This window comes from Hesperophylax consimilis, chromosome 5 (assembly GCF_061612785.1).
Source record: "Hesperophylax consimilis isolate HC1 chromosome 5, BYU_Hcon_1.0, whole genome shotgun sequence".
Classification (NCBI taxonomy): domain Eukaryota; kingdom Metazoa; phylum Arthropoda; class Insecta; order Trichoptera; family Limnephilidae; genus Hesperophylax; species Hesperophylax consimilis.
The window spans coordinates 36,397,073-36,422,394 of record NC_142840.1 but is presented as its reverse complement, the minus strand read 5'-3'; the positions used below and the strand labels follow the sequence as shown (position 1 = coordinate 36,422,394).

Below are 25,322 nucleotides of genomic sequence, written 5' to 3'. Positions count from 1 at the left end.
CTACTTACGTGTTTTTAGGAAAAATCATAAAACAATTTTACAAAAATTCATAAAATGGAAAACATGAAAAAAAATTTGTTAAAATTGTTACTTGTTGATTACTTACAAAATTTTGAAAATGAAAGAAAAATAAAAATCGTTCCGCAAAGTGAATGAGTCGGGAATCACTTAATAATTATATCGACTCATCCGAGTGCCAGCTGACTGGTTTAGAGATACTGACTCAAATTAATTAAAGCACTTATGAATCTTTGCTATCAGATATTTTAACAATCTTTAAGCACTCCAATGAAAACCCAAGTTTTCAATTTTACCCCATTTTTTTTCTTTTACTGATTTTACCATACAACTAGAACAAAAATTCAGAATAAAATATATATTGAATACCTATGTATAAACAATCTCCCCAGTTTGCAGAAACATGATATTGAAATATATAAAAATGGATGAACAATGGAAAAAAGTTCGTACTCCGTTTAACGCCGTAAAATAATTATTCACATCTCTGAAAATATTTAGTATGAAATATACGCCTTTCATGACTTTACAATAAGAGCTACTTTTGCATGTATATAAAATAAATTCGGTGTAATCTCTAAAGAACTTAATATTTCCTTCGATTGGCGGCCGCTAGATGGCGAAAATAGACCAAAACTTGAATGGAATGCTTGAAATATGTAATCATTTAAAACCAACATTTTTAAAAGGTTGTAAAAACTTATAAGATACTTCCAAAATTCCACTGAACATAAAAAAATATGGCAAAATTCATCTATTTATATAAAATTAAAAAAATAACCGTTTATGAACCGTATCAGCTGGTACTGAGATCCAAACAAAAGCAAAACCATACCTACTGACAGCATGTTCGTCCCGTACCTGCTTCAAAGTTGTTGAATGCTGGATATAAAAAAATCAAAATAAAATATTTTTTTCAAAAAGTCGCGTCGTTAGTTTAGTTAATTAAATAATTTCAATTTTTTTAATTTTCTTCCGTGTCTGGGAAGAAATATTCATTTGAAAAACTTCAAAATCTCGGGAACATAACTTTATACTTGTGAGGCTGGCGGATGAGAGTGCCTCTTTGTGATTACATTTAGAATTAAAACAATTATGTGTTATAAAATGTTTAAACAATTCAGTTTAGTATTTTAAGCTACATTATTATGTGTAATTTCAGTGTTTCTAAGTGCAAGCTATCCAATGGATACATAAAGAACATTGTTCAACTCCGTAAAGTGCTGCCATGATTGATTTCAGGCGTCTCTTCTGTCTGTTGAAAAGATTTACTAATTATTATTATGTGTTGTATTTGGAAGCTTGCTGATGGTCTAGTGGTAAATGATTAATATTTTTTCTGTAAACGTTAACCTCTATAAGGTCTAAAAGAGCGTCTGAGTGTTCTCATTAATTCATTTAATTTTGACGTGTCTGGTAATGGCGATTTTCATCGGCAGCCATTTTTACAATGCCGTTCTTTGACATATTCCCTGAAAATCATCCCTGGAAAACTAAAACTGACTTTTTACTGCCCGGACACACATTATTCGACATCCACGGTCATTAATTTCATCAACCGTCTGAAATTTTTATGCAAGATATTGTATTGAGTGTGTTATATAGTTTCAATGTCGGGGCTCTTTTCGCCAGATTTTTGTTATTATTTTAGTCAAACTTCCACCACTCATTGATGGACGCATTGATACTGGTATACCAAAACTTAAACAGTAGAATAACAATTGATCAATTTAGGTAACAATTCATTTCGATAGAAACAGGTGGAAGAGCAGAGCAAGTGGTCTAAGAGCGGATTGTTTGTTTGTTTGGTTTTAGTAAATCAGGATGGTTGTGGGCTCGGCTAGCGCGCCCCCTAGAAACGCGACTAGCAAGATGCAGCCCACGGGCATGACGCCCCGCGAGCTGTCGGAGAACGATGACCTGGCCACATCCCTCGTCCTGGACCCTTTCCTCGGTTTCACCACGCACAAGATGAACATCCGCTATCGCCCTCTCAAAGCCAACAAGGAGGAACTCAAGACCATCGTGGAGGACTTTGTGCGGACACAGGCCTATGAGAAAGCTTACATGAAGATATTGTGTGGCGAATGGATGCCGAGGACCCTGCACAAAAATAAACAACAAACAAGTCGGCTGCGAGAACATGTTAGTTTTGATTTGTTTTTACTTATTTGTTTGCTGTTATTAATTATTTTAGCGCTTATGTTCATTATTCAATAATACTCCTTGTCTGTATAACTTATTTATATATTTTATTAGAAAATATACAGAAAATAAGAACACGCTTAGTATCAATATTTTATTTAAAAAATTCTTTTTAGTAGTTAGATAATAGTGAGGAGTAAGTATTTCAGTTTTCGGAAATGGAAAATGATGCATTTTAATAGCTATTTCGTTAAAACCGATTGTTACTTGGCGGCCTTTGTTATTGATGTCAAATGTTTTTCTTCCATTATTTGCACCAAAATATGAACCTATGACCCTAAAATAGGTTGTCAGTTTGGATTTAATTAAAACATAAGTAAAAAACAAGCCCAAAAAAAAACAATTCAAAATTATTAAAAATCAAAACGTGGCGTGAAGAAAAGTCGTCAAATTTAATTTTTTTTTTTACAAAATAGCTACTAAAATGCATTATTTTCCATTTGCAGCAAATGAAATACTTCTCATTGTTATCTAACTGATGCACAGTGGTTTTTCTATTAAAAGTGCTTATTAACCGTGTTCCTATTTTCTGTATACATATTACCATTTTTTCTTCTGTCAAAAAAATTTTCTTTTTTTTTCTTTCGGAATATTGGAAATTTTTAATGGAATAGTGTGAATATGACATTTTCAATATATATATATTTTAGAAATCTAATAGTTTATTTTAATTCTATTCAAATTATGATTTCTTTGTCTGCTCGGTAGTCCTTATGCAATTTTTGGTTGTGGTTTAGAGGTTAGCTTTTATCTGAAAATATTATATTAATATATATAATAGTTTCAACTGTCACTTTTTTTCAGCTGTCAAATGTGAATAATCATAATTATTTGTGTACTTTTTTTAGTTTCCTCCATTGCCATTCTCTAATACTGAATTATTTTTTCTAGGTGTACCGTTATCTGCGAGTTTTTGATAAGGATTCTGGGTTTGAGATTCAGCCTTGCTTTAGATATTCTTTGGAGGGTCAGGTGGGAGCTAAAATAGCGGCCACGAAAAAATGGTTTAAACACGAAAAAATAGAATGCCTGGTTGGATGCATCGCGGAGCTCACGGAGGAGGAAGAGTCACAGCTCTTGCACCCGGGGAAAAATGATTTCTCCGTTATGTACAGCTGCCGGAAGAACTGCGCCCAACTCTGGCTTGGCCCAGCCGCCTATATCAACCACGACTGCAGAGCCAACTGCAAGTTCGTCGCCACCGGCCGGGACACCGCCTGCGTCAAGGTCCTGCGGGACATTCAGGTGGGAGAAGAAATCACTTGCTTTTACGGTGAGGACTTCTTTGGAGATGGTAATTGCTACTGCGAGTGTGAGACCTGCGAGAGACGGAGCACCGGGGCTTACACGGTCCAGAAATCCGACACGGAAGACCACGCCACCAGGTACAGACTGCGCGAAACGGATAATAGGATTAACAGGACCAAGTCTAACAAAACACAAAAAGATAACATTATAGATAAAGCTTCACTCCCAGAAAATAATTGCACTCAAACACGAAGGGAGAGCAAGATTATTAGTCCGTTAAGTATGAAGGAATTGAAACAGAAGGGTCTCACTAAATATGATGCGGAGCTGCTGATAGCGCAGGGCTGTAAGTTCTCCGATGTCGGTGATGAAGACATGAAGGAAAAGATGATGCAAGGAGCCAGCGGCCGGGAGTCCCCCGTCCCCGTGGTGGAGGCTTTGGATCCTCCCGTGCCGCCGCCTGAGATGGCTGAAGCTGTCAGCGAACGCGCCTGTCGCCTGCAGCGGAGGAGGGCGCGAGCCTCACCCACGCCACCGCCGGCCTCCACCACCACCGCCACCACCACTACTAACACTACCAACACTACCACCAACAGCACCACCGACAACCACTGCCAGCCCGAGCCGGACAAGCCCTTCCTCCCCAGTGATAGTGTGGACAGTGGACCCACCCAAGGTATAGTTCTCCGTAACCATAAGAGATTGAATGATGAAAATAATGAAGAGTGTGTTAGCAAGGAGCAAAAACCGTTTAACGATGTTGTTTTCCCTAAATTAGAAGTCGCTATAGAGCAATTAGATAATAATTTTGTAGAAAAAATTGACGATAAAACTGACATTTCAAATAATAAAATCGATTCTTTTCGGAAAAAAACCAAAGTCAAGAAAAAAGTTAAGCCCGATGAGGGAAATTCGGAAAACATTCAGTGTAATATGGAAGCCACTACAGACCATTGTACGTCTGAAGTTAACCATAACACTACGGAAGCCCAAGACTCTGGACACCATTCTCTTCCTGATGTTCCCAGCCTAGCTACCGAGCCCATGGATACCGCTGAAGTCAACCACCGTATAAGAAAGGATATTTACGAGTTCAACGAGGTGGAAGAATTTGTTTCGGACGAACCTCGCCTACGGAAAGCGTCCAAATGCAGCGAGTCAGTGAAGAGTGAGAGCAGCTCTTCGTGGGAGAACAAGACCCCCAGCTGGGAGAACGGGGCGGACAGATGTCCGTGCACTCCGCCCGGGAGGGGCCGCCTTAAGCTGACCCTGCGCATGAAGCGAAGCCCCATGTTGGACGAGTTGATCGAGTCGGGCACTAGTCTCAGCGAGGATTCCTACGAGCCCGAGTACGAGGTGCTGCGGGTGGAAGGGCTGGATGGCCCCCGACGGCGTAAGAGGCACAAAGCCAAGCAGCACCGCCGTGCGCGCCCCCCCACCCCAGACATGCCGCTCCCGCCCATGAAGAGACTCCGCCTTATCTTCGGAAACGAGAGCCGGACCATCGACATCCCCCCCTCCAGTGCCAACTGACAATTCACCCCACTCCTGAATAAAGTCTGCTCCATTATGTGAGGTGTCCGCATTATTAACATTTACATCACTTCGACGTTATTTTCACAGTTGGTCAATTTCTCAAATTCTTTCATTTGCCCAACTGTTGGTAAATTTTTCAATTTGAATCGTTAAAATATTTGGTTTGGTTGATCGAGAAACTTTTTACGCTTTTTAGGTTAGCATTGTACAAAATGAATGAATATTGGGTTAGGAAGAGCGATTGTAAGGTGATTATTGATTTGAGGGCGTGAAGCAATTGAGCGGGGTTGACCAATGCGAATGCGAATGAGCCGTGTGTTTCATACGAAGTAGAATATGTCGGGGAACCAAGCTGGAAGAGAGATTGTGGTTTCTAATACATAATATAGAAGTAACTGAAGAAGCGTAGTTGAAATTGAACTTGTAACTGAACATAATTTTTAGTTACGGAAATATATTTAGACAAGTCAGTATTAGAAGATAATTTGTAAATAGTAAAATGGCTGTAATTTATATTTTTATTGAACACGAAGTAACATAATCTACCCTTTGCCCTCACTAAGTCATTTAGTTGAATCAGTGAATTATTTGTATTTCCTTGATTTTGAGTTGTATATTTATTTTTTTTTTACTACAAATGACAAAATGACTGAACTTTCTCAATGATATTTATGCGATTTTTATCAAATTATGTCAAAACTTTTTTTTATTGTTTTATCTACACAATTTATTTAATAAACATTTATGAAAAAAAAAACTATTTCTTTCTAAATTTATTGACTGTATTTAATTTTTACAGTTTAATGTAAATTTGCGCCATTTATAATAAAGTGTTATAACTTTTGGGGTTTGAACAATTGGCTTTTCTTCTTCCACTTGTAAAATAATAAACAGTATACTTTATTAGTTGGTATTCTTTCGCCCGTGTTCATCAGAGTAGGAAGGATGGTTGGAATTGTTCCGTGCTATCGCAAGTGTACATTTTCGTTTATAACTAGTATAAAGTATGGTGGGATGTGATATGCGTAGTTTATAATAGTTAGGCACTATCATCTATTGGTTATGTTGGTATACGTTTAGAATACGCCAGATTCACCTTTTCATTTATCTAACAGAGCCCACAAGTATGTCATTCATCAATTTATTGCTATTTTTATTATTGATAATATGGATAGGTACAATCTAAAATTTGAAACGTCAAAATGATTATTTGAAATTGTAATCAAATTGCAAATGCAAGACTATTATTCTTCCGCACCTATCAGAATTACGGGAGGCTGGATAACATAAGTGACGCCGCAACCCCTGATACTTAAACTCAGATTACGGTTAATCCTTTATCGGAAATTCCTCAAAGAATTGACTGCGTTTACTTTTCCCCAGCATTCTTGTTTATTCATCTACATAATAGTTTTTAAACAATTGTAAGAATCTGATTAAACAAAAAATATTCAGTTATTTAAGAACCTTTAAATAATCATTACAATGTTTGAATAATCATTCCATTACTGATTTTACAATCAGTAAGCAATCCTTTAATATCCCCAGCATAGTGCAATTATTGTTTTTGTTTTCATGCTTACAATGTGTGTTAATATCCATCCATCCAAGGGGACAGGCCGCGGTGCCCGGAAGAAAAATAGACAAGCATTTTCAAATTTCCCTTGCAAGAATTTTTATCACCGAGGACAAAAAAATAGCCACCAAACACCATTGAATTTTTTTTTACAAAAGGCTTCTTCCGTATTCTATACCAATTGGTAGCATTTGTATTATGCAATAAGATTTTACGTAAATCTTTGTGCATACAATTTACAGTTAATTTTATTTTAATGAATTTTTTAATAAGTTATTGAATTAACTTGGTAATAAATTGTATGTATTTGATGCTAAAAATCAAGTTCAAAACTGCTTTAACAACCCAGTTTTTTTGTTCTTATACAATATTATAATCAGCTTGTTACGTTTGGAAACTTAATTAAAAACATTAATTAACTTATCAAAGTGCATCTTCAATCACTATTTAGGTGTCTATCTGTAATGACCATTTATTTCTGTAACAATATAAAATAGATATGATTTTGATTAATAAAATAAAAAAAAATGGTTTTCTGCCATTTTTAACATTATTATTGAAATATTTATAAAATCTCACTGGCCATAGATTGTTCCAAGGACAGAACTGTATCATGAAATTATGTAAAATGTAATCTACCATCCAAGCTTATATTGCTACATAATTATTTATCCACCTATCACTGCTATGAAAAAAAAAAACAATACATATTTTGTCATCAGTTCTTATTGAATTTTAGTTATTTCAGTTTTCAGTCATTTTGACTACGACAAAAGCATCTTTTACAAGGAAGGAAAACGGATGTAAATAAAGATTACTTTCTTTTAGTATAATTACTTTCCTATTTGTATTTCTATTTATTATCATCACATGAAACAATGTGATAAAATAATTGTATATAATTTTTATTCCATCAAATTGATTCAAAAGATTGTATTTCTATCAAAATAGAATAATATTCTAATTTACATCACACATTTTGGCTATTTTGTATATGCATGTATATATTATATATGTACATTCTATTTAACAGTATTGAAAGGTTGCAGATTTTGTATAATATTACTATTGCTAGAGCTAAAGTGCATAGAATCAAGACATGTGACGAAGTTAAAATAAATAGTTGATATCTCCATTATCATAATAATTATTTATAATTGAATTGTTCTTGTGAAACATACCTATTTCTGTACCTAGAAAAATAATTATTACAAAACACTTGTGGAAAATTGATGTTGAACCATTGAAGAGAAAAATTGAAAGAAATACTTTGTGTGCCGGAAGTGAGCTCAACAATAACTATTGTTCCCTGTTTCTGATGAAATTGAATATTCAAATGCAGTGAAATCTCTATCTACCGCTTTTGAAGGGTCCTATTGAAATAATATATGAATGTAGGAAACTACTGGATGCAGGAATATAGAAAAAAATACATATAAAATTAATGCTGTGATTCCTAAACGCTTGGTGATTCCTGCATCCTTGAGGTGATTTTCTCACGAAAACGGCACTATACAAATAATCCAATCATTATTACATCAATGCTCTTTTCAGTCCAAATTTCTTTCTTGAAGAGTACGCACTTTTTTCAACGGACCTTTCATTTTTAATGTTGAAACGCTCAAAAGTAAAAAAATAACCACCGCTGCGTTTGAATGTCTAATGTCAGAAGCGACCGCTGGCAGCTATAGATATGGTAAAATAGTACAAAAACTGTATGATTTAAACAATTAAACGGTAAAACGATGCATTGAGCAATGATCGATACAATCTATTTTTGTGAGTTTTGTACGAAATTGATTTGGGACTGGAATAAATGAAGGAGACAAGCGGTAAAATGATTATTCGAAGAACAATCGATTGAGATTTCACTGTATTAAAATGATTTCTTGAACAGATTATCAATTTCAGAGTCAAAAGGTCTTTTGTAATTTGGTATCATCAGTTGTTTCTTGCAAATTGTTACAGATCACAATTCTTGGGATTATCTAATCTGTTTATTGACCCTTGTGATGCTCTGTTCATTTTGTAATCAAAAAGCTTCCAATGAATTTTTTTAAGACACCTTCAAAAAAGTGTCACCATTGTTTGGGCAGTTGCAATTGACTAGAACAAAATGCAGGGAACTTTTAGACTCCCAATATGAACAGGGCTTAGTTTTTGTTACCTTTCAAATTACACATGCTTGATCTGCCCATGGGAGTGATTTGCACTGAACTGGTTAAGCATTTCTAAGTTCAAACCAAATCTATCATTTATTTATCATGGAAGGAAATCATACTCGAATCTCATGTGAATAAACCACAACTCCTTCTTATCACAATATATTGTGATATAGACAGTAAAGTATCCAGATCTTGACTTATTAATGTAGTTCCATTTAATGCAAAAAAATCCAATTAAAACCTCTCTCACTTTTATCTGCTTAATCCTTAAACAAACCCAAATTTCTTAGTTAATCCACGTGTAACTCATATTGTGCAAAGTGTAGACTTAGAAAATTACCAATTTGGAAAATCTACTTTAATTTCAAAATTTTTTTGATTCATATAAAATAATCATAATTTACATATTATATTATCTATTTCTGATGAAATTTCCCTTTCCGGATTAAAAAATATTTTCAAAGGAAAACCATTTTGTATTCTCCGTTTCACAACATTATTTTAACAGCTTCCTTAATCCTTTGTATGAGAATGCACAAAGAAACACCTTTGAATTGAGTTTAATTCTGCTCACTGTTTTCTAAACCAGAATTTGGCACAGTGATTGACCACCAAACAAACTCTAGAATAATGTATTTACACTGGTTAAAGATAATGGTCTTGTTTTTTTTGCTCACACTATCAAAACTCACAATAAGTAATCCTATCAATTTTGTTTGAACACTTCTATGGGTTATCGATTAAAAAATTATTTTTCTCTTTATTGTATTCTAAATTTGTTTGAATTTTGCATCATTGGAGAATGTAAGAAATAATTAATGTGTCCTTAAATTGTTACTGCCACTATATTGTAGGTATTGAATGTAATATTAAAATTATTCTTAATATAATGACTATTTCTATGATTGATAAACTGAAAATTTATTCTGATGATCAAATTTTAATGAAAATCTAATATTTAATGAGTAAAATATTATTTAAGAAAGAAACATTTCTGCATTTTTCCATGGTTTGATTAATGCTTTTTTTGATGGCCCATTCTGCATTGCCATGTCTTTGGTAAACCCAACTGAACATATAACTTACATGGCAAGGTCTGATACATGCAAATGCAGGTAAAGGGGGTGACAGATTACGCTATAAGTTCAAAGCGTTTTATATAACTCCATAATGCTCGCCACACAATCCCATACAGACCTGTCACACCTAAAAAGATGATTTGTTATAAGTGTGGGCGTGGCGACGATATGCGCTGTGATCTTCTAGCCAGGCTGTATTTGAAAATTATGCGACCCCCTATCCTACCTACGGCAAGAGAAGGGGACGGTACAATTAATTACGCGGCTGTCATCTGTCAAGTGACAGATCCCATACAAAGAAATGATATTCCTCGGCAGTCCCCCAATTGATGTGACCCCCTCTCCCGAGGAAGATTATAGCTTAGTGTGTTACCCCAACATATAGCACATATATGCCTTGCTGAAATTATGCGCGCATAATATAGCATAATGTGTAAGTCTTAATGTTCAAATTGTGGAAAAATACAGACAAGTTTAGAAAAAAATTGGCCTTGCAAAATGCTTTTTCCCATTTTCTCTGCTTACTTTATATAATATGTATTCGAAACTGAGCTCTTGTAATCTAGTAAACAAAATGGTCCTGTATCAATATTCTTTTGGCTGATTTTTTAGTGTACGCATAATATTGCAAGCACAGAAATGTGGAAACAGCATATGCACGGAAGGGTTGATCCCTCTGGTGACTTCATTAAGCAGTATGGGGGTGTTATATATGATATATTTATAGGGTTAATAATGACATTTCCAATATTATTAATTATTTCTCATATTCATTTCAGAACCTAGATATATTCGATTATGTACTCTTTAAACCTTGTTGCAATTTATAATTAAACAAAACATTTCTGTATAAAAAGCTTTTTTATTTGAGATTATTAATTTTGGTTACAAAATAATACATTTTATAGCAGATGAAAAACAGTTATTATTTATTTAAAGAACTGCTTGGAAGCAGCTTAAGTATTCAATACGGTAAGAGTAGTATCCTGCGGTGATTCATAACTTATAAAATTATTTCCAATCTTCTACTAATCCTCTAGTGGCCATACCTGGAAAAGAAGATTTTTTTACAATAAACCCATCGAGAGTTAAGTCACTTACTCATCTGCAAGCTGTGACCACTACCAAAAATCATAGTGTGGACGTGGTTCAGCAAGCTTATGCCGACTTGCCGGTGTGGACACGGCGTACACCCTAGAGCAGGGGTTCCCAACCTTTTTGTACTCTAGAGCACATTCTTAGGCTACCTTTACACTTGTAAGTTTTTTACTGTAAGTTGCTCACGTAAGCGACTTACGACAAATTTACCAATGTAAACGACACCATAAGTCACTTACCGTAATTTATACCAAGTTACGGAAGTTTTTTTTACGTAAGTTTTTGACAGGTCTAATCGCTCACGCGGGAATTTACAGCTCTCTCACAGCTTATCAAAACAGATTGATAAGTTGAGACGCTTACAGTAAGTTTTGACGTCACTGTCGGGATGGTAAAACAGAAATCTGCAACACTGACAGGTCTTTCTGCCGTTGCTCCTCGGGACTTGTTTATTTGTCGCCATGAACAGCTTTATGAAATAATACACTGCAATAATCTATGGAGACTAACATAACATTATTTATCATTAACACAATGTCATCTTTAAAAAATGCCTGCGTAAATGTGTGATAATGATTCTAGTATTCGACTTCACGAACTGACGGATCAGCTATCAAACTTCACAACAAATTAATATCTCCAATGAATGCATACAAAAATGCAATACAAGAATACATAGAAAACATTACCTGACGCCAAAAATTAGTAAGATTCAATATTAGTAATTTTTATGCCTCTGCCTATGAACATTTAAGCAACCAACTAACCATCACGCCGTTTCCCCGCAGGGGTAGGCTGAGAGGACGGACCGCCAAACAACTCGGTCTTGGCACACACTTCTTGCCTCATTCACATTCATACATCGTCTAATACATAGGTACTCTTCTATTATTCTGACTCTTGACATGGCCCGACTCGAGTATCTGATTCACTTGGTCGTGCCATGTCTTCCTCGGGCGTCCCCGACTTCTGCTACCATTCACATTTGCATCGTATATTCTCCTTACACTCCTTTCTTTGCTCATTCGCTCTACATGCCCAAACCATCTAAGCGTCCCTTTCTTGATCTTACTCATTACGCTTACATCAGCCTTGTACTCTTTGCTGATCTCCGCATTTCTCACACGATCGTACATGGTGTTACACACATACGCCTCAGGAATCTCATTAATTTTTCAGCTGGTGAAATAGCATTCCGAAAACGAGTATCATTCTTTTTAATTAGCGGTCCAACCATTTCCAATATGTATTAGAAGTCAGTTTCTCTAATTTGGAAAAAATTAAAGAATTTTCGTTGTTCCTCAATTATTAATTCTGCCGTTAAACGAACGAAATCCCCATCAGTACTTTTTCTTTGAAGCCAACTCCTAATCCAACGCACTCTGCGGGCCCTTACGTTTTTGTTTGACAAAATTGTGCATATTATCGCAGCGGCAATCCGTTGTGTGCGGAAATGGGTATTATATGGGGATCCATGATCTAACCGTACATAAACAAATTTAATCCCTTATCAAATATTACTAACTGACAGCTGTCAAAGTCGGCGGCAACGCGTTGTTGCATGTTGTCAGGAAGCCATCTTACGAAAAATAGAATTACTGGTGTAGCGGTCTCTGTGAGAAGTTCGTAAGTTAAACTTCCAAACAACTTCCGTGAGCATTATTTACGATAAGTTGGATGCATATGTAATCGCTCCTGTGAGTAACTTATCAAAAATTTACGAAAGTCGTAAATTTTACTTACAAGTGTAAACCCAGCCTTAAATATCAGTAGGGTGGCGGGCACCACCTATTTTTAATCGACAAACTCGGGGCAGCAATCACAATCAAAATGACAACAACGCGGTTCCAGGCAGGGAATGCTATTTTATCACTCCTTGTACACGCCGAAAACCCGAACATAGGTTGCAACAAGTACTGTCATCAAAGGAACCACTCATACATACAATATCTACTCAAAAAAATTGGCACGGGGTTGGGAACCCCTGCCCATGGTTACTGGGTCTGCAACGGTTACAATTGCAACTCGCAGATGACTCGTATACTCAGTTGTGGGACATTGGGTATGAAAATAATTGAAGGCGATCTGCCCCATAAGAATTTCTAGTCTATGCCATAAGAACTTAATTTTACCTCACCTTTACCTTAACATCTTACGAAATAGCGGGCTATTCAAAATAACACCTCTTATTGGAAAACCCTGTATTAAAAATATTTAGTCTCAGTATAAAATACTTGTGAGTATTTTGGAACCAGGTATTTTGGAGATTTGTCAGAAGTAAAAAGTATCGCATGAAAATACCCGGTACTTTTACTGGGTACGATAAATACGCCTCACCTCTACAATCATGTAGTTAGCGCACTTTACCCCCGGACACCCTGTACAGGTACTTATTAAAAATCCTATATTAAATTATGTGGCTTATTTCTAATGTGCATATATTGGCTGTAAAGAGAGGCAGTAAAGGTGTAGTATAAGTTTGAGAAGCAAGTATTGATGATATGTAGAAAGGCCAGATTTAACTTACTTTTGGAATTCCCACTCTCTATTATCCAGAGGACAAACTTGTCGAGTTTTTAGCCAACGTGAGATACAGTGGAAGTGGAAAGCGTGCTGTGAACAAAAAAAAAACAACTTATATACATTAATTAAGTAACAAAGATTTTGGTATCAAATTCACAATTGACTAAATTCAATTGTGAATGAGTCTCCATTCAATACATTTAAAAAAAAATCTATGCATGGGTGCTTGCAGGAGGTTCAGCACGGTCAGTCAATACGATATTGACTAATTCGTCATCTATGGTCAGTTAGTGATATTTGCGAACACGGTCAACAATTAATAAGAAATGTTCCGACGGCCAAATAGACAAATTTTAGCGCGGGTTTCCAAAGTATCTGATAATCTTCGGTTAACTGTCAATGTACATATCTTTTTGAATAATGTCATTAGTTATGCGAAATTACCGGCTTATTAAGGAACTTAGAATAAGAATTAACTCTGAATTGAAAGAAGTCGTATAAGCGTTGAGTAATGGGGCAATGACGCTACATTGGTTCGGGCTTGGAGAAACGAAAGCTGTTCACATGACAAGTTGTGAATAAAGACATCATTAACTAATTAACTACCTTTTTAGTGTCAAAAAGTAAATGCGGACTTCAAATGCATATTTAGATTGGATTTCAATTCAACATAGTCCTTTCAAATTTTCTTAATATTTTTTGTAGCTGTTGACGTTTCGGAATGTCAATTTATAGACAATGAATTGACTCAAGTGTTCCCATCTTATATCAATTTCTTAGTTATTGCATTATCAATATTGGTTTGGCTATTGCCAGCGCAACTGTACTCGGGAAATCGGTATAAAATCGTTGGTAAATTAGGTCTCTCAATCTGATAATGTAAAGTTATCGATTTCACTTTGCTAGAACCCCCAGTTCTGGGTGTAACGATGTTGATAGTTAACTTTGATAGACCTAGAAAATGGCTTAATGGCTGTTGTACAAGACATTAATAGATAAAATTTAAATCAATAAAAAAAAAACTTGAGCAGAAGATCGTCATTACATAAATTTTTTAGTGAGCAAGAAAATTAACAGAAGAGTCTCATTGATATTATATTGTTTATCTAGTTTAAACCAGTGATGCACAGCCTTTTTAGCCAGAGGGACAATTTATCCATTTTTAATATATTGACGACATGGTTGACTTTGCAGTCATTGACAACGCTAGTGTAGTTTTTGTGAATACTGTGAAAATGTCAAAACTTGGCAGACAGAGATATTGAAAAAAGGGTAAATGCAGGTGACTCCATTAATGGAGGACTGAACGCAGTTGGCATTAACAAATAATTTTCCAAAGAAGCGAAGCTAGCAGTCTAAAATGGAGTGCTGGTACCTACCCTGATGTATGAAAGTGAGGCATGGAACTGGCAGAGAAAGGATGCAAGTAGACTGAATGCTGTAGAAATGAGATCCCTGAGGCGTATGTGTGGTAAAACCATGTATGATTGTGTGAGTAACGTGGAGATCCGCAAAGAGTACAAGGCTAACGTAAGCGTAATGAGTAAGATTAAGAAAGGAACGCTTTGATGGTTTGGGCATGTAGAGCGAATGAGCGAAGAAAGGAGTGTAAGGAGAATATATAACGCAAATGTGAATAGTAGCAGAAGTCGGGGATGCCTGAAGAAGACATAGCACGATCAAGTCGAGTGAGTCGGGCCATGTCGAGAGTCAGAATAATAGAAGAGTATGTATTAGACGATTTATGAATGTGAATGAGGCAAGGGGTGTGTGCCAAGATCGAGTTGTTTGGCGGTCCGTCCTGTCTGCTTACCCCTGCGTCATGGTTAGTTAGTTATGTCAGAACTTTCCGAAGCCAGTGGGTATATACCTATTATAAACTAAAAATTTAACTAGTTACCCCCTACCTAAAATATCTCAATTCATAAGAACTTAATACAAAATCTTTAGATGCCACATCAAAATGAATTTTAATAAATCATGCATAAGTTATAAATCAGGGTTTTTAAATAAAATTTGATCTGATAACAATTTTGTAAAATGAATGTGCTCATTGGTTGTGCATCACCGCTTTAATCTGCATCTGGGGCAATTACAACCCCTATTTAAATTAATCTTGGGTTGTAGATTGCTTTTCAAGATTCAACCAAAGTCACTTTATAATATTGGATGGTATTGTAGGCATTTATTTATTTACATACTGTAACAAAAAACCCATAGACTTATAGAACAGCTGGCCCCGCTTTATACAAGTATTTTTATGAAAAAAAAACTCTTTGAGACAACTTAATTACTATAAAAGGCAACTATTTGCCTTTGGGGGAATGGAAAATACTGCATTTTGTAAAGCATAGCCAACTGTTCTAAAAGTTTACCAAAACTTGATATAACACCATTGATGTATCGTTGTCTGATAGTAGGCAGATGCACTTAAATATTTTAATTTATAAAGTTAGTAAGAGTTATTGATAAAAATAAATAAACAAACCGGTAAATCTGACATTAAGGTCGTCGTCCTATGAATGGGTAAGAAATTAACATAAACCGAGTGCTGCAGTCCATTGTCAGGCACTGCGCAAGGTCTTACAGCACTCCGTTTATGTCGATTCCTTACTGACCCATGGGAAAACGGCCTAAATCAAAGTTACTTTCACCCGAAATAAGCAAACAAAGAATGAAGGAAGAGCCTTGCTTACATTACACACTCCCCAGGCCACGGTGCATTCCTCGCTGGTGGCAGAAGCCTGGTTAGCCTGGCATTCAATGCACAGGTCCATTATGTGATTCCTACAAATAGCGCAATTGTCCACAACGATATCTGAAATATCAAACAAATTATAAACACGCGAAATATACACTAATAAATTGTTTTAGAACTTTTGGATACTACATAATTTGTTCTTATTTATTCTATAAGCAAAATATACTTAATTACCAATGCTTGAAAGTGCGAGCTAACTCTGTATCTAAATACTTCCTGGTTTTATACAAAATTAAAAACAATTTTTCCACTAAACACGAAATTTTCCGAAAACGAATGATTGGATGAAAATCTAAATAACCAAATTTAATTAATAAAAATAATGGATTTTGCACAAACCCCAGGCCCAAAGAGCAACGGCGTTCCACTGAAACAAAGGAAAAAACATATTATTATAGCCGACATTTTTACAATGCAAAACGTTTGATGGGGGTTATAAATATTTTTCGTGTACCTTTTTCACTTCAAAACGTTTCTTTTCGCCTTTGCCGCTGCTGGATGAGGGCATCTCAATTTCTTCTTCATCGACATCCATTGCGGCTGCCATTATATTATTTAACTTGAGTTTTAATAAATATGAATGACGAAAACTAATGAGAATCCGTTTTCTCAAGGATCGAACAATTTTGCGAGTTGGAGTTTTGAAGTTTATTAAATTTGTCTGTGGTCATAGATATACAACTCATTCCGTGGTGTTGCAGTTGTTCGTGGACCGAAGCCAACCGAAGCTCTTACCAATGAGAACTAGCTACACATGAAATAAATAAGCTTCAAATTAGATCAAATTAAATAAATTGTCTCCCCATTAATAAAACAAACAGTTCATTTTCGAATGGAATATTATTCTGCTGTTAACTAATATCGTGTTGAGACCTTTCAATTTTAGTCGATCAACTAAATTAAATTGAACCACAAGATTTCTATCAAAAAACCCAATCAACTTTTATGAAAGAGGTTACACTAACTTAAAAAAAGTGTCGAGTTAATCAACTTTAATCGAAATGTCTGAACCAGCTTTACAAGATTGTTATAATTTACTAGCGGTACCCCGCCACGCGTTGCTGTGGCTCAGTTTGTCGGCGCAGATAGAGAAATAGTAGCGCGTGTTGCTTATACGTCCTTCAGATGGCGCTATTTTTTTCTTAAAGCTTGTTTTTTACCTCTCACAACTGACATCTGTTAAAATATAGGTACATAAAAACATTCGAGAATTCGAATACAAAGTTGTGTCACAATTTCAAAGCAATCGGTGAATAACTTTCGGAGATTTAAGATTTTGTATAAACGAACATTTACATTTTTATTAAAAATAATAAGATTTTCATGTATTTTCATGTTTTTTTATATATGCGTATTTCTCAGTGCATGTTGTCTATGCGTATTGTCGATGGTGTTATTTGAACGAGTTTCTAGAGATTTGTGATTGCTGAATGCTGACTGATGTCATGCAGCAAATTTGACATTTAATCAACGATCGACCCACGCTATTTATGGATCGACCTAATGAACAACAGTATTCTTTAAATCATTAATCGACAATCGTGAACTGTTTCCCCCGGATTTGTATTTGACAGTAGTCGTTCAGTGTTGATTTATTTTTAATGTTTTTCTTCGTACGTGTGTTCTTATGTTCTGATGCCAAATTAAATATAAAATGGATTTCAAAATACAGATGGTTGTAGTGCCGGTGGATGATCTCCCCGTAGCAAACCTTATTGAGTTGGCTCACAGCGAATACCAACACGGTCGCTATGATGCGTCGGAACTCTATTGTATGCAGCTATTGCGCGAGGACTCTTCAAACACCGGAGTGCTGCTTCTGTTGTCATCCATCCACTTTAGATGTCGGCGTTACGACAGATCCGCATATTTTTCAACAATGGCAATAAAGCAAAATCCCCTTCTGGCCGAAGCTTACAGCAACTTGGGTAATGTTTTCAAAGAGCGCGGGCAGCTTCAGGAGGCCCTGGAGCACTACCGGCACGCTATTCGCCTGAAACCTGACTTCAAAGATGGATATGTCAACCTCGCTGCTGCCCTCGTGACTGCCGGACAAATGGAACAAGCTGTTGAAGCTTATGTCACAGCCTTACATTATAATCCCAACTTGTATGATGTCCGAAGTGACCTAGGGAATCTTCTAAAATCTTTAGGCAGGCTGGAGGAAGCTAAGGCATGTTACTTAAAATCAATTGACACCCAGCCATGCTTCGCTGTGGCTTGGAGTAATCTTGGTTGCGTATTTAACTCCCAAGGAGAACTTTGGCTCGCTATACATCATTTTGAGAAAGCCATCGCTATGGATCCCAAATTCCTCGATGCACACATCAACCTTGGAAATGTGTTGAAGGAAGCTAAAATTTTCGAGAGGGCTGTCATGGCTTACTTGAATGCCTTGCAAATTGATCCTGAAAATGCCATTGTCCACGCCAACCTCGCTTTCGTCTATTGGGAGCAGGGACTGGTGGACCTCTCAGTGGACAGCAACCGCAGGGCCATCGAGCTGCAGCCCAACTTTCCCGATGCTTACTGCAACCTCGCTAATGCTCTCAAGATGAAGGGCTTGGTAAATGAAGCCATGGAGTGCTATAACATTGCCCTTCGACTGTTCCCATCCCACCCTGATTCTCTAAACAACCTCGCCATTATTAAAATAGAACAGGGGTTAGTGGATGAGGCCATCAGGCTTTACTTGAAGGCCTTAGAAGTGTTTCCTGACTACGCCTCTGCCCATAGCAACCTGGCAGTTGTCCTGCAGCAGCGCGGGAAGCTTGATGAAGCCTTGATGCATTATAAAGAAGCTATACGTATCCAGCCCACCTATGTGGAGGCGTATAACAACATGGGGGCCACCTTGAAGGAAATGCACGATGTGAGCGGAGCTATGCAGTGCTACCACCGTGCCATTGAAATAAATCCCGCTTACGCTGATGCTCACTCCAACCTTGCCAGCATGCATAAGGATCTTGGGAACATTTCGGAAGCTATTGAGTCATACAAGACAGCTTTAAAATATAAGCCGCATTTTCCTGATGCCTTTTGCAACCTTGCCCACTGTTTACAGACAACTTGCGATTGGACAGATTACGATGCGAGGATGTCAAAAATCCTTGGCATAATCGAGGAACAGTTGAAACTCAGCGGGCTGGTGTCTATTCACCCCCACCATACAATGCTCTATCCACTTAGGCAGGAAACCAGGAAGCAGATTGCATCACGCTTTGCCAACTTGTGCCTGGAGAGAATAAAGATGCTCGAGAAGTCCCCCTATCAGTTCAGTAAACAGCTACAAGGACGATTGCGTATTGGATATGTAAGCAGCGACTTTGGAAATCATCCAACCTCCCATCTCATGCAGTCTATTCCTGGTATGCATGACAAGTCTAAAGTTGAGATTTTCTGTTACGCCTTAAATGCCGATGATGGCACGGCCTTCCGGGCTAAAGTGGCTCGAGAGTCGGAACATTTTGTAGACTTATCGGTCATTTCCTGCAACGGCAAGGCGGCCGATCTCATCTATGAAGACGGAATCCACATCCTTGTCAACATGAATGGTTACACTAAGGGTGCGCGGAATGAGATATTTGCCTTGCGACCTGCCCCCATACAAGTCATGTGGCTGGGATACCCAGGGACAAGTGGTGCTCAATATATGGATTATATTGTTACAGATTCCGTAACCAGCCCTCTGGAACTGTCAAAACAATATTCCGAGAAGTTGGCCTACATGCCAAATACTTTCTTTGTAGGAGATCACCAACAGATGTTTCCACACCTGCGCCAGAGGGTAATTGTTAGTGACAGTACTCAGTCCATCTCTTCTCTTGCAGATAATGTCGCTGTTATCAATGCAGCCGATCTGTCTCACCTGGAGGAGAAATTATCAGTGAGTGAAGTGGGGACAGTGTTGGGCACTGCAGAAGCTGGAATGGTCTCTCACAAAGTTGCTGAGCTTCCAAATACATCCACCATAGTCTCCATGATCTCCTGCGGACAAGCTCAGACCTCTCTGAATGGAATTGTGGTTCAGAATGGCCAGGTGACCAATCATTCGGGTATTAAAGCGGCAATGGGAGAAGAGGTTCCTCGGAACATTCTCGTAACGACTCGTCAGCAGTATGGCTTGCCCGATAATGCTGTTGTGTTCTGTAATTTCAACCAGCTCTACAAGTTGGACCCTGATACATTCTCCATGTGGGTGAACATCCTGCTGAATGTGGAGAACTCTGTTCTTTGGCTGCTCCGGTTCCCGGCCATGGGAGAGAACAACTTGTTAGTTGCGGCCAATCAACAAGGGCTGCCACTCGGTAGGATAGTCTTCTCCGATGTGGCTGCCAAGGAGGAGCACGTGAGGAGAGGACAGTTGGCAGACATTTGCCTCGATACTCTCTTGTGCAATGGTCACACCACCTGCATGGACATTCTGTGGACCGGTACCCCCGTGGTCACCCTTCCTGGTGTGACGTTGGCTTCCAGAGTAGCCGCTTCCCAACTCTCCACTTTAGGCTGCCCGGAATTGATAGCCAAAACTCCCCAAGAGTACAAGGATATAGCCATACGCCTCGGTAACGACAAGGAGTACCTGAAGATGATTCGGGCTAAGGTGTGGGCGCGGCGGGAAGAGAGTCCGCTCTTTGACTGCCGTGAGTATGCGCGCGGACTAGAGGGGCTGTTTGCGCGCATGTGGGAGCGCTTCTCCCAAGGCCAGGAACCGGACCACATTACTACCACGAATTAGACTGATATGAGAAGCTAAATGCTTTTGATGTATCCTTGGATAATGTGATAGTAATTTTAATAAGTTACGCAAGTGTACCTTCAGACAAAATATTTCTTCTATGCATTTTCTTATAGCTATTCTATGTTTAAGCTTTTCTGTATGTTGAAGCTGTTCTCTTCAATTGTTTTCAGAATATACATAACGTTGGCCTAGCGCACACAGGTGTTAAGTGCAGTTTTAAGTAAAAACAATTAGGTGGTTTGTAAAGCAGCTGTCAAAATTACTTACTTGTGTTTCGTGAGAAATTTACCTTACTTATTTCATCTAGAATGGTTACAGTAATTTTGTTACTTTCAATCTTATAATTAACTTAAAGTATTCTGATAAAATGAATTTACAAATTACACTTAACACATGTGTGCGTTAAGCCACGGGTAATTTCATAAGCTGGATAATATATAAAATCAATAAGAAATAATCAAGCGAATATTTAGGTTCAGGAGCTTTCTCCCAAAGTCGCAAATTTCGTTATTGTCATCGACAATAACGAAATATATCGATGATTATTGTATATTAATTATTATTGATGTTAGATTTAGTGTTGTTAGACATTTGATTAATATAATGTTGTTCTTCAATTTCCTTTTTTTAATTATTTATGAAGAAACCTATTAACTTCTCAAGCGCCAAAAGTACCCATTATGATGAGTTACGAAAAATTTGTATCCGTTGAGCACCGACATATCCACGTTTGTGGGATTTTTACCCTCGGTGCACTACGGTGGGATTAAGCTGGGCGTTTCAAAGGTTAAATAATAATAACAATACACAGTTACAATAAACGAAACACTGATTTATTGATACATTTAATAATATCATTTTTTTAATAAATCTTGGGGTTTATAAAGTTTATTTTTCACTCCAGTTTCAGTAATATCGAATTAATAGAAAAATGAGAAAAAACAACTACTTATATTATGTTAGTGAATGCAAATCTCTTCAGAATCTGAACTAAATCAGATCATTAATTTGTCATTAGAACATTAATAGGTGTGGTTTTAATAAATAACCTTCAAATTGTTGAGACAAGTGTTATTTCCACATGTTTTATTTTTAAAATTATGCTTATATTAATTTTATTTACGTAAACATTGATTGTTAACCCATTTCTTATGATAATTCATGGGTCTGTATAATATTGCAATGGATAAATCAGTGCTTGAGTTATCAAGGGTACATTTTCCGTGTTAATATCGGTATGTGATAATACTTTTTGCGAAGTATGTAAGTTGCTATTTTGAGACATTGGTATAATAAACGTTCTATGATAAGACGTGGATTGACAAAGATTCCAAAGACTGCCGAAGAAAAGAAGAGTGTGAATATTTCTATTGAAAGTTTTGTGATATAAATTATGCTGTTATTTATTTTGCTTATCACATCATTTTGTTAATTTTGTTTTTAGAAATATCTTGCAATGCAAATTCTTGCCCTGCCATAAGATATTTCACTATTTGTTTGATAAGTTTTTTGTAATTGTAATAATTTATAGTTATGTTTTACAATATGAAATGATGATTGATGTATGTGGAGAATTGAACCTCGTGTTGGTAGAATAATGATGAATTTCAATTTTATTTTTTTACGTGTGCAAATAGTAATGGAGTGTATGAATTGTGTAGCTAGTAAATGTGACTGGCTCGCTGTAAACTTACAGTTTATTTAAAGGCCATTTATCCATCCTATAAAAATAAATGAGTTACTCCCTAAACCTTGTTTTATTCATTCGTGACTCAATGTCAAAATTTTATATTCATATTTTAATGGGGGTTTAAAAATTGTATTTGTTACTTGTAGTCGGTTAAAACGCATTTGAGACTAATGGTAAGTATACATTTGCGAACCGAGCCATGAGTTACGGGAAAGGAACGAAGCAACTGGAAGCGGCGTTTCGCGCCCTTTGCGGTTGCTTTGTTCCTTTCCCATAAGTTGAGGTTCAATTCGGCAGTTCGGCTCGCATATGTATACGTAGCAAAACACTTTCTTCTTTGCAACTCAGTGTATTGCACACACTCCATTTATCCATTGTTATTGTGTACTTAGAATATTATACAATGGATTAAAAATATATAATAAGAGTGACAGATGATTTAATCCTGAGGTTGCGGGTTCAAATCTCGGATGCGCAGTTAAATTTCATTTGATTGATGTGTTATTTCACAAATAAATCATTTGAAATACTATAAGGTATATTTATGGCACGTTCCTGAGTAGAAGATACTCTCAGTATCGCCCTGGTGAAGACCATCATTTGGTATCGAAAATGTGCTTGAAATGTCTTTAGCCATGTTTGGTGACCAGATCTGAATAGCCAAGTACTTCCCTACCTTCCTCTTCTCCATCTTCTTCCCCTCCCCACTACCTCCAGCCTCACAACATACCCTAATTGGGGGTGCCATAGTCTCACTGGCTCCTGACGGTTCGTAGCAGTTGGGACTCACATTAAGGTTAAACGCAACGCTCGTTGTATTCTACGTGTTCACAGATGGCGTTAATTAATTAATTTTGTTTAAATACGCTTTTGCAAGGTATTGCTTTACAGTATTAAGACAAATTATTTGTTTGCGCCCGTATATACGCAATATGAATATGAATCAATAGTTAATTCTTTCGAGAAAGGCACACAAATACAATATTTTACCGATGATTCAATCCAATATTGTATTTGTATGCCTTTCTCGATAGAATTGAGTTTTTATATGGACAAAACTATTTATTCACATTCATATTGCGTATATGAGGGCGCAAACAAATAATTTGTCTTAATACTGTAAAGCAATACCTTGCAAAAGCGTATTTAAACAAAATTAATTAATTAACGCCATCTTTGAACACGTAGAATACAACGAGCGTTGCGTTTAACCTTCGATAACTCAACACAGTGACAATTCAACACACTTTTAAAAAGTGATATAAAGTCATTAGAAACGATGAAAAATTTTTTTTTTTAACCTAACCTAACCTAACCTACATAACCCAGTTAATAAAGTTTTTGTTTCATCACTTTCCATGACTTTATATAACTTTTTAAAGATGTGATGAATTATCATTGTGATGATTTATCCGGTTACCCTTTAAAATATATGAAAAATAATTGTTTCTTCGCACCTGTACACACGGAATAAAAACTCAATTCTTTCAAGAAAGGCATACGAATATAATATTGAATCGAATCATCAAGATTGTATTTGTATCATACCATACTGTATTTGTATGCTTCTTGAAAGAATTTTATTAAACAGACAAAATTATTTATTCATATTCCGTATATAAAGGCGCAAACAAACTGTTAACGATAATTAGTATTGTACCTGCTTATATTGTCCGTACTCGGCCATACTCCTGATCAGTTTACCTTAAATATTGTAAACATGTAAAAGCCTCCATGGCGTGAAAAAATAAATAAATTCATCTTATTTTGAAGTCTAACTAGCAAAAGTGTTTTTTGCATTAGGCCAACTTGCCAAAGTGTGAACGCCGTCGCCAAAGTTGGTCGGTTGAAAACGGTCACGTCGTCCTTTAGGTGGCAAACCGAAAATGGCAAATTTTAAATCGTCATACAAAATTTATTCGTCAACATAAAATAAACTAAATCTTTATTTTTTTTTTAGTGTAAAAAAAACAAAAAAATGCCCTATGCTGCGTTGGCCATTCGATATATTTTTTAATGTGAATACCGCACAACTGCTTCTAACCGTCTGGAGCCAGTGAGACTATGGCACCCTTAATTGGGATATGTTGTGAGTAGCAGAGAGGGGAAGGAGATGGGGAAGAGGAAGGTAAGAGGAGTACCTGGCTATTCAGATCTGATCACCAAACACGGCTAAGCCATTTCAAGCAACGTTTCTGCATGGTGGTCTCACATCAGGGCGATACTGAGAGAATCTTCCATTCCGGAACGTGCCGCAAGTATACTATATATTATTTTTAAATTAATAAAATTCACCAAATAAAATTTATTTTCGCATGCCGGGATTTGAACCCGTTGACCTTCGGGTTGCTTGTGGAAAGCCTCACCCCTCGACCACAGAGGCCCCTTAAATCTAGATAGATGTGGAAATTATCGCAGCCGCAACAATATATTTGCATAGCATGTTTAATTATTAATAATCTTAATTCGTAAACGTTAATAATCTCTCACGCAATAATCAACACGACCGTCTCTGCTGAACGTGTATTGCGAACTGCGGACTGGGCCAACGTGTGAACGCTGTTAGCGGATTGGCGAGAGGATCCTTTGACGTGTGCACGAAAACCGACAATAGCAACGTCTAAGTCGTCCTGTACCGGTACCTCCAAGACCATAAATAAACCACTCACGGGTTCTCATACA

At 36.8% G+C, this 25,322-nt stretch overlaps 2 protein-coding genes and 1 pseudogene across 3 annotated transcripts; 2 read left to right on the top strand and 1 right to left on the bottom strand.

The window, feature by feature from the left end:
- Window positions 1-708: 708 nt before the first annotated feature.
- Window positions 709-10,520, top strand: Hmt4-20 (Histone methyltransferase 4-20). 2 transcript variants are annotated; one of them, XM_089631839.1, is made up of 3 exons: window positions 709-1,337; window positions 1,834-2,163; window positions 3,115-10,520. In XM_089631839.1, the coding sequence occupies exons 2-3, from the start codon at window positions 1,843-1,845 to the stop codon at window positions 5,002-5,004; spliced, it is 2,211 nt and encodes a 736-aa protein (XP_089487965.1). In that variant the 5' UTR covers window positions 709-1,337; window positions 1,834-1,842; the 3' UTR covers window positions 5,005-10,520. The 2 variants fall into 2 exon arrangements, with proteins under 2 accessions (XP_089487965.1, XP_089487966.1); XM_089631840.1 differs by lacking the exon at window positions 709-1,337 and adding an exon at window positions 1,348-1,708.
- Window positions 10,521-10,669: 149 nt separating this feature from the next.
- Roc1a (Regulator of cullins 1a) lies at window positions 10,670-16,882 on the bottom strand. The gene is made up of 5 exons (XM_089631841.1): window positions 16,664-16,882; window positions 16,549-16,576; window positions 16,145-16,266; window positions 13,453-13,538; window positions 10,670-10,876 (listed from the first exon to the last, which is right to left on the bottom strand). Exons 1-5 carry the CDS (start codon window positions 16,754-16,756, stop codon window positions 10,864-10,866), a joined length of 342 nt encoding a protein of 113 aa, XP_089487967.1. The 5' UTR covers window positions 16,757-16,882; the 3' UTR covers window positions 10,670-10,863.
- Window positions 16,883-17,630: 748 nt separating this feature from the next.
- Window positions 17,631-22,706, top strand: LOC149423863 (UDP-N-acetylglucosamine--peptide N-acetylglucosaminyltransferase 110 kDa subunit pseudogene; annotated as a pseudogene).
- The last annotated feature ends 2,616 nt before the right edge of the window (window positions 22,707-25,322 follow it).

What these genes read in the sequence shown, in the direction of transcription:
- Roc1a (XM_089631841.1), bottom strand. Translation starts at nt 16,756, where the DNA reads ATGGCAGCCGCAATGGATGTCGATGAAGAAGAAATTGAGATGCCCTCA. An exon ending in AACGTTTTGAAGTGAAAAAG is followed by an intron (nt 16,577 to 16,663) that starts GTACACGAAAAA and finishes CCTTTGTTTCAG; the next exon opens with TGGAACGCCGTTGCTCTTTG. An exon ending in CGTTGCTCTTTGGGCCTGGG is followed by an intron (nt 16,267 to 16,548) that starts GTTTGTGCAAAA and finishes TTGATATTTCAG; the next exon opens with ATATCGTTGTGGACAATTGC.
- Hmt4-20 (XM_089631839.1), top strand. Translation starts at nt 1,843, where the DNA reads ATGGTTGTGGGCTCGGCTAGCGCGCCCCCTAGAAACGCGACTAGCAAG. An exon ending in CAAGTCGGCTGCGAGAACAT is followed by an intron (nt 2,164 to 3,114) that starts GTTAGTTTTGAT and finishes TATTTTTTCTAG; the next exon opens with GTGTACCGTTATCTGCGAGT.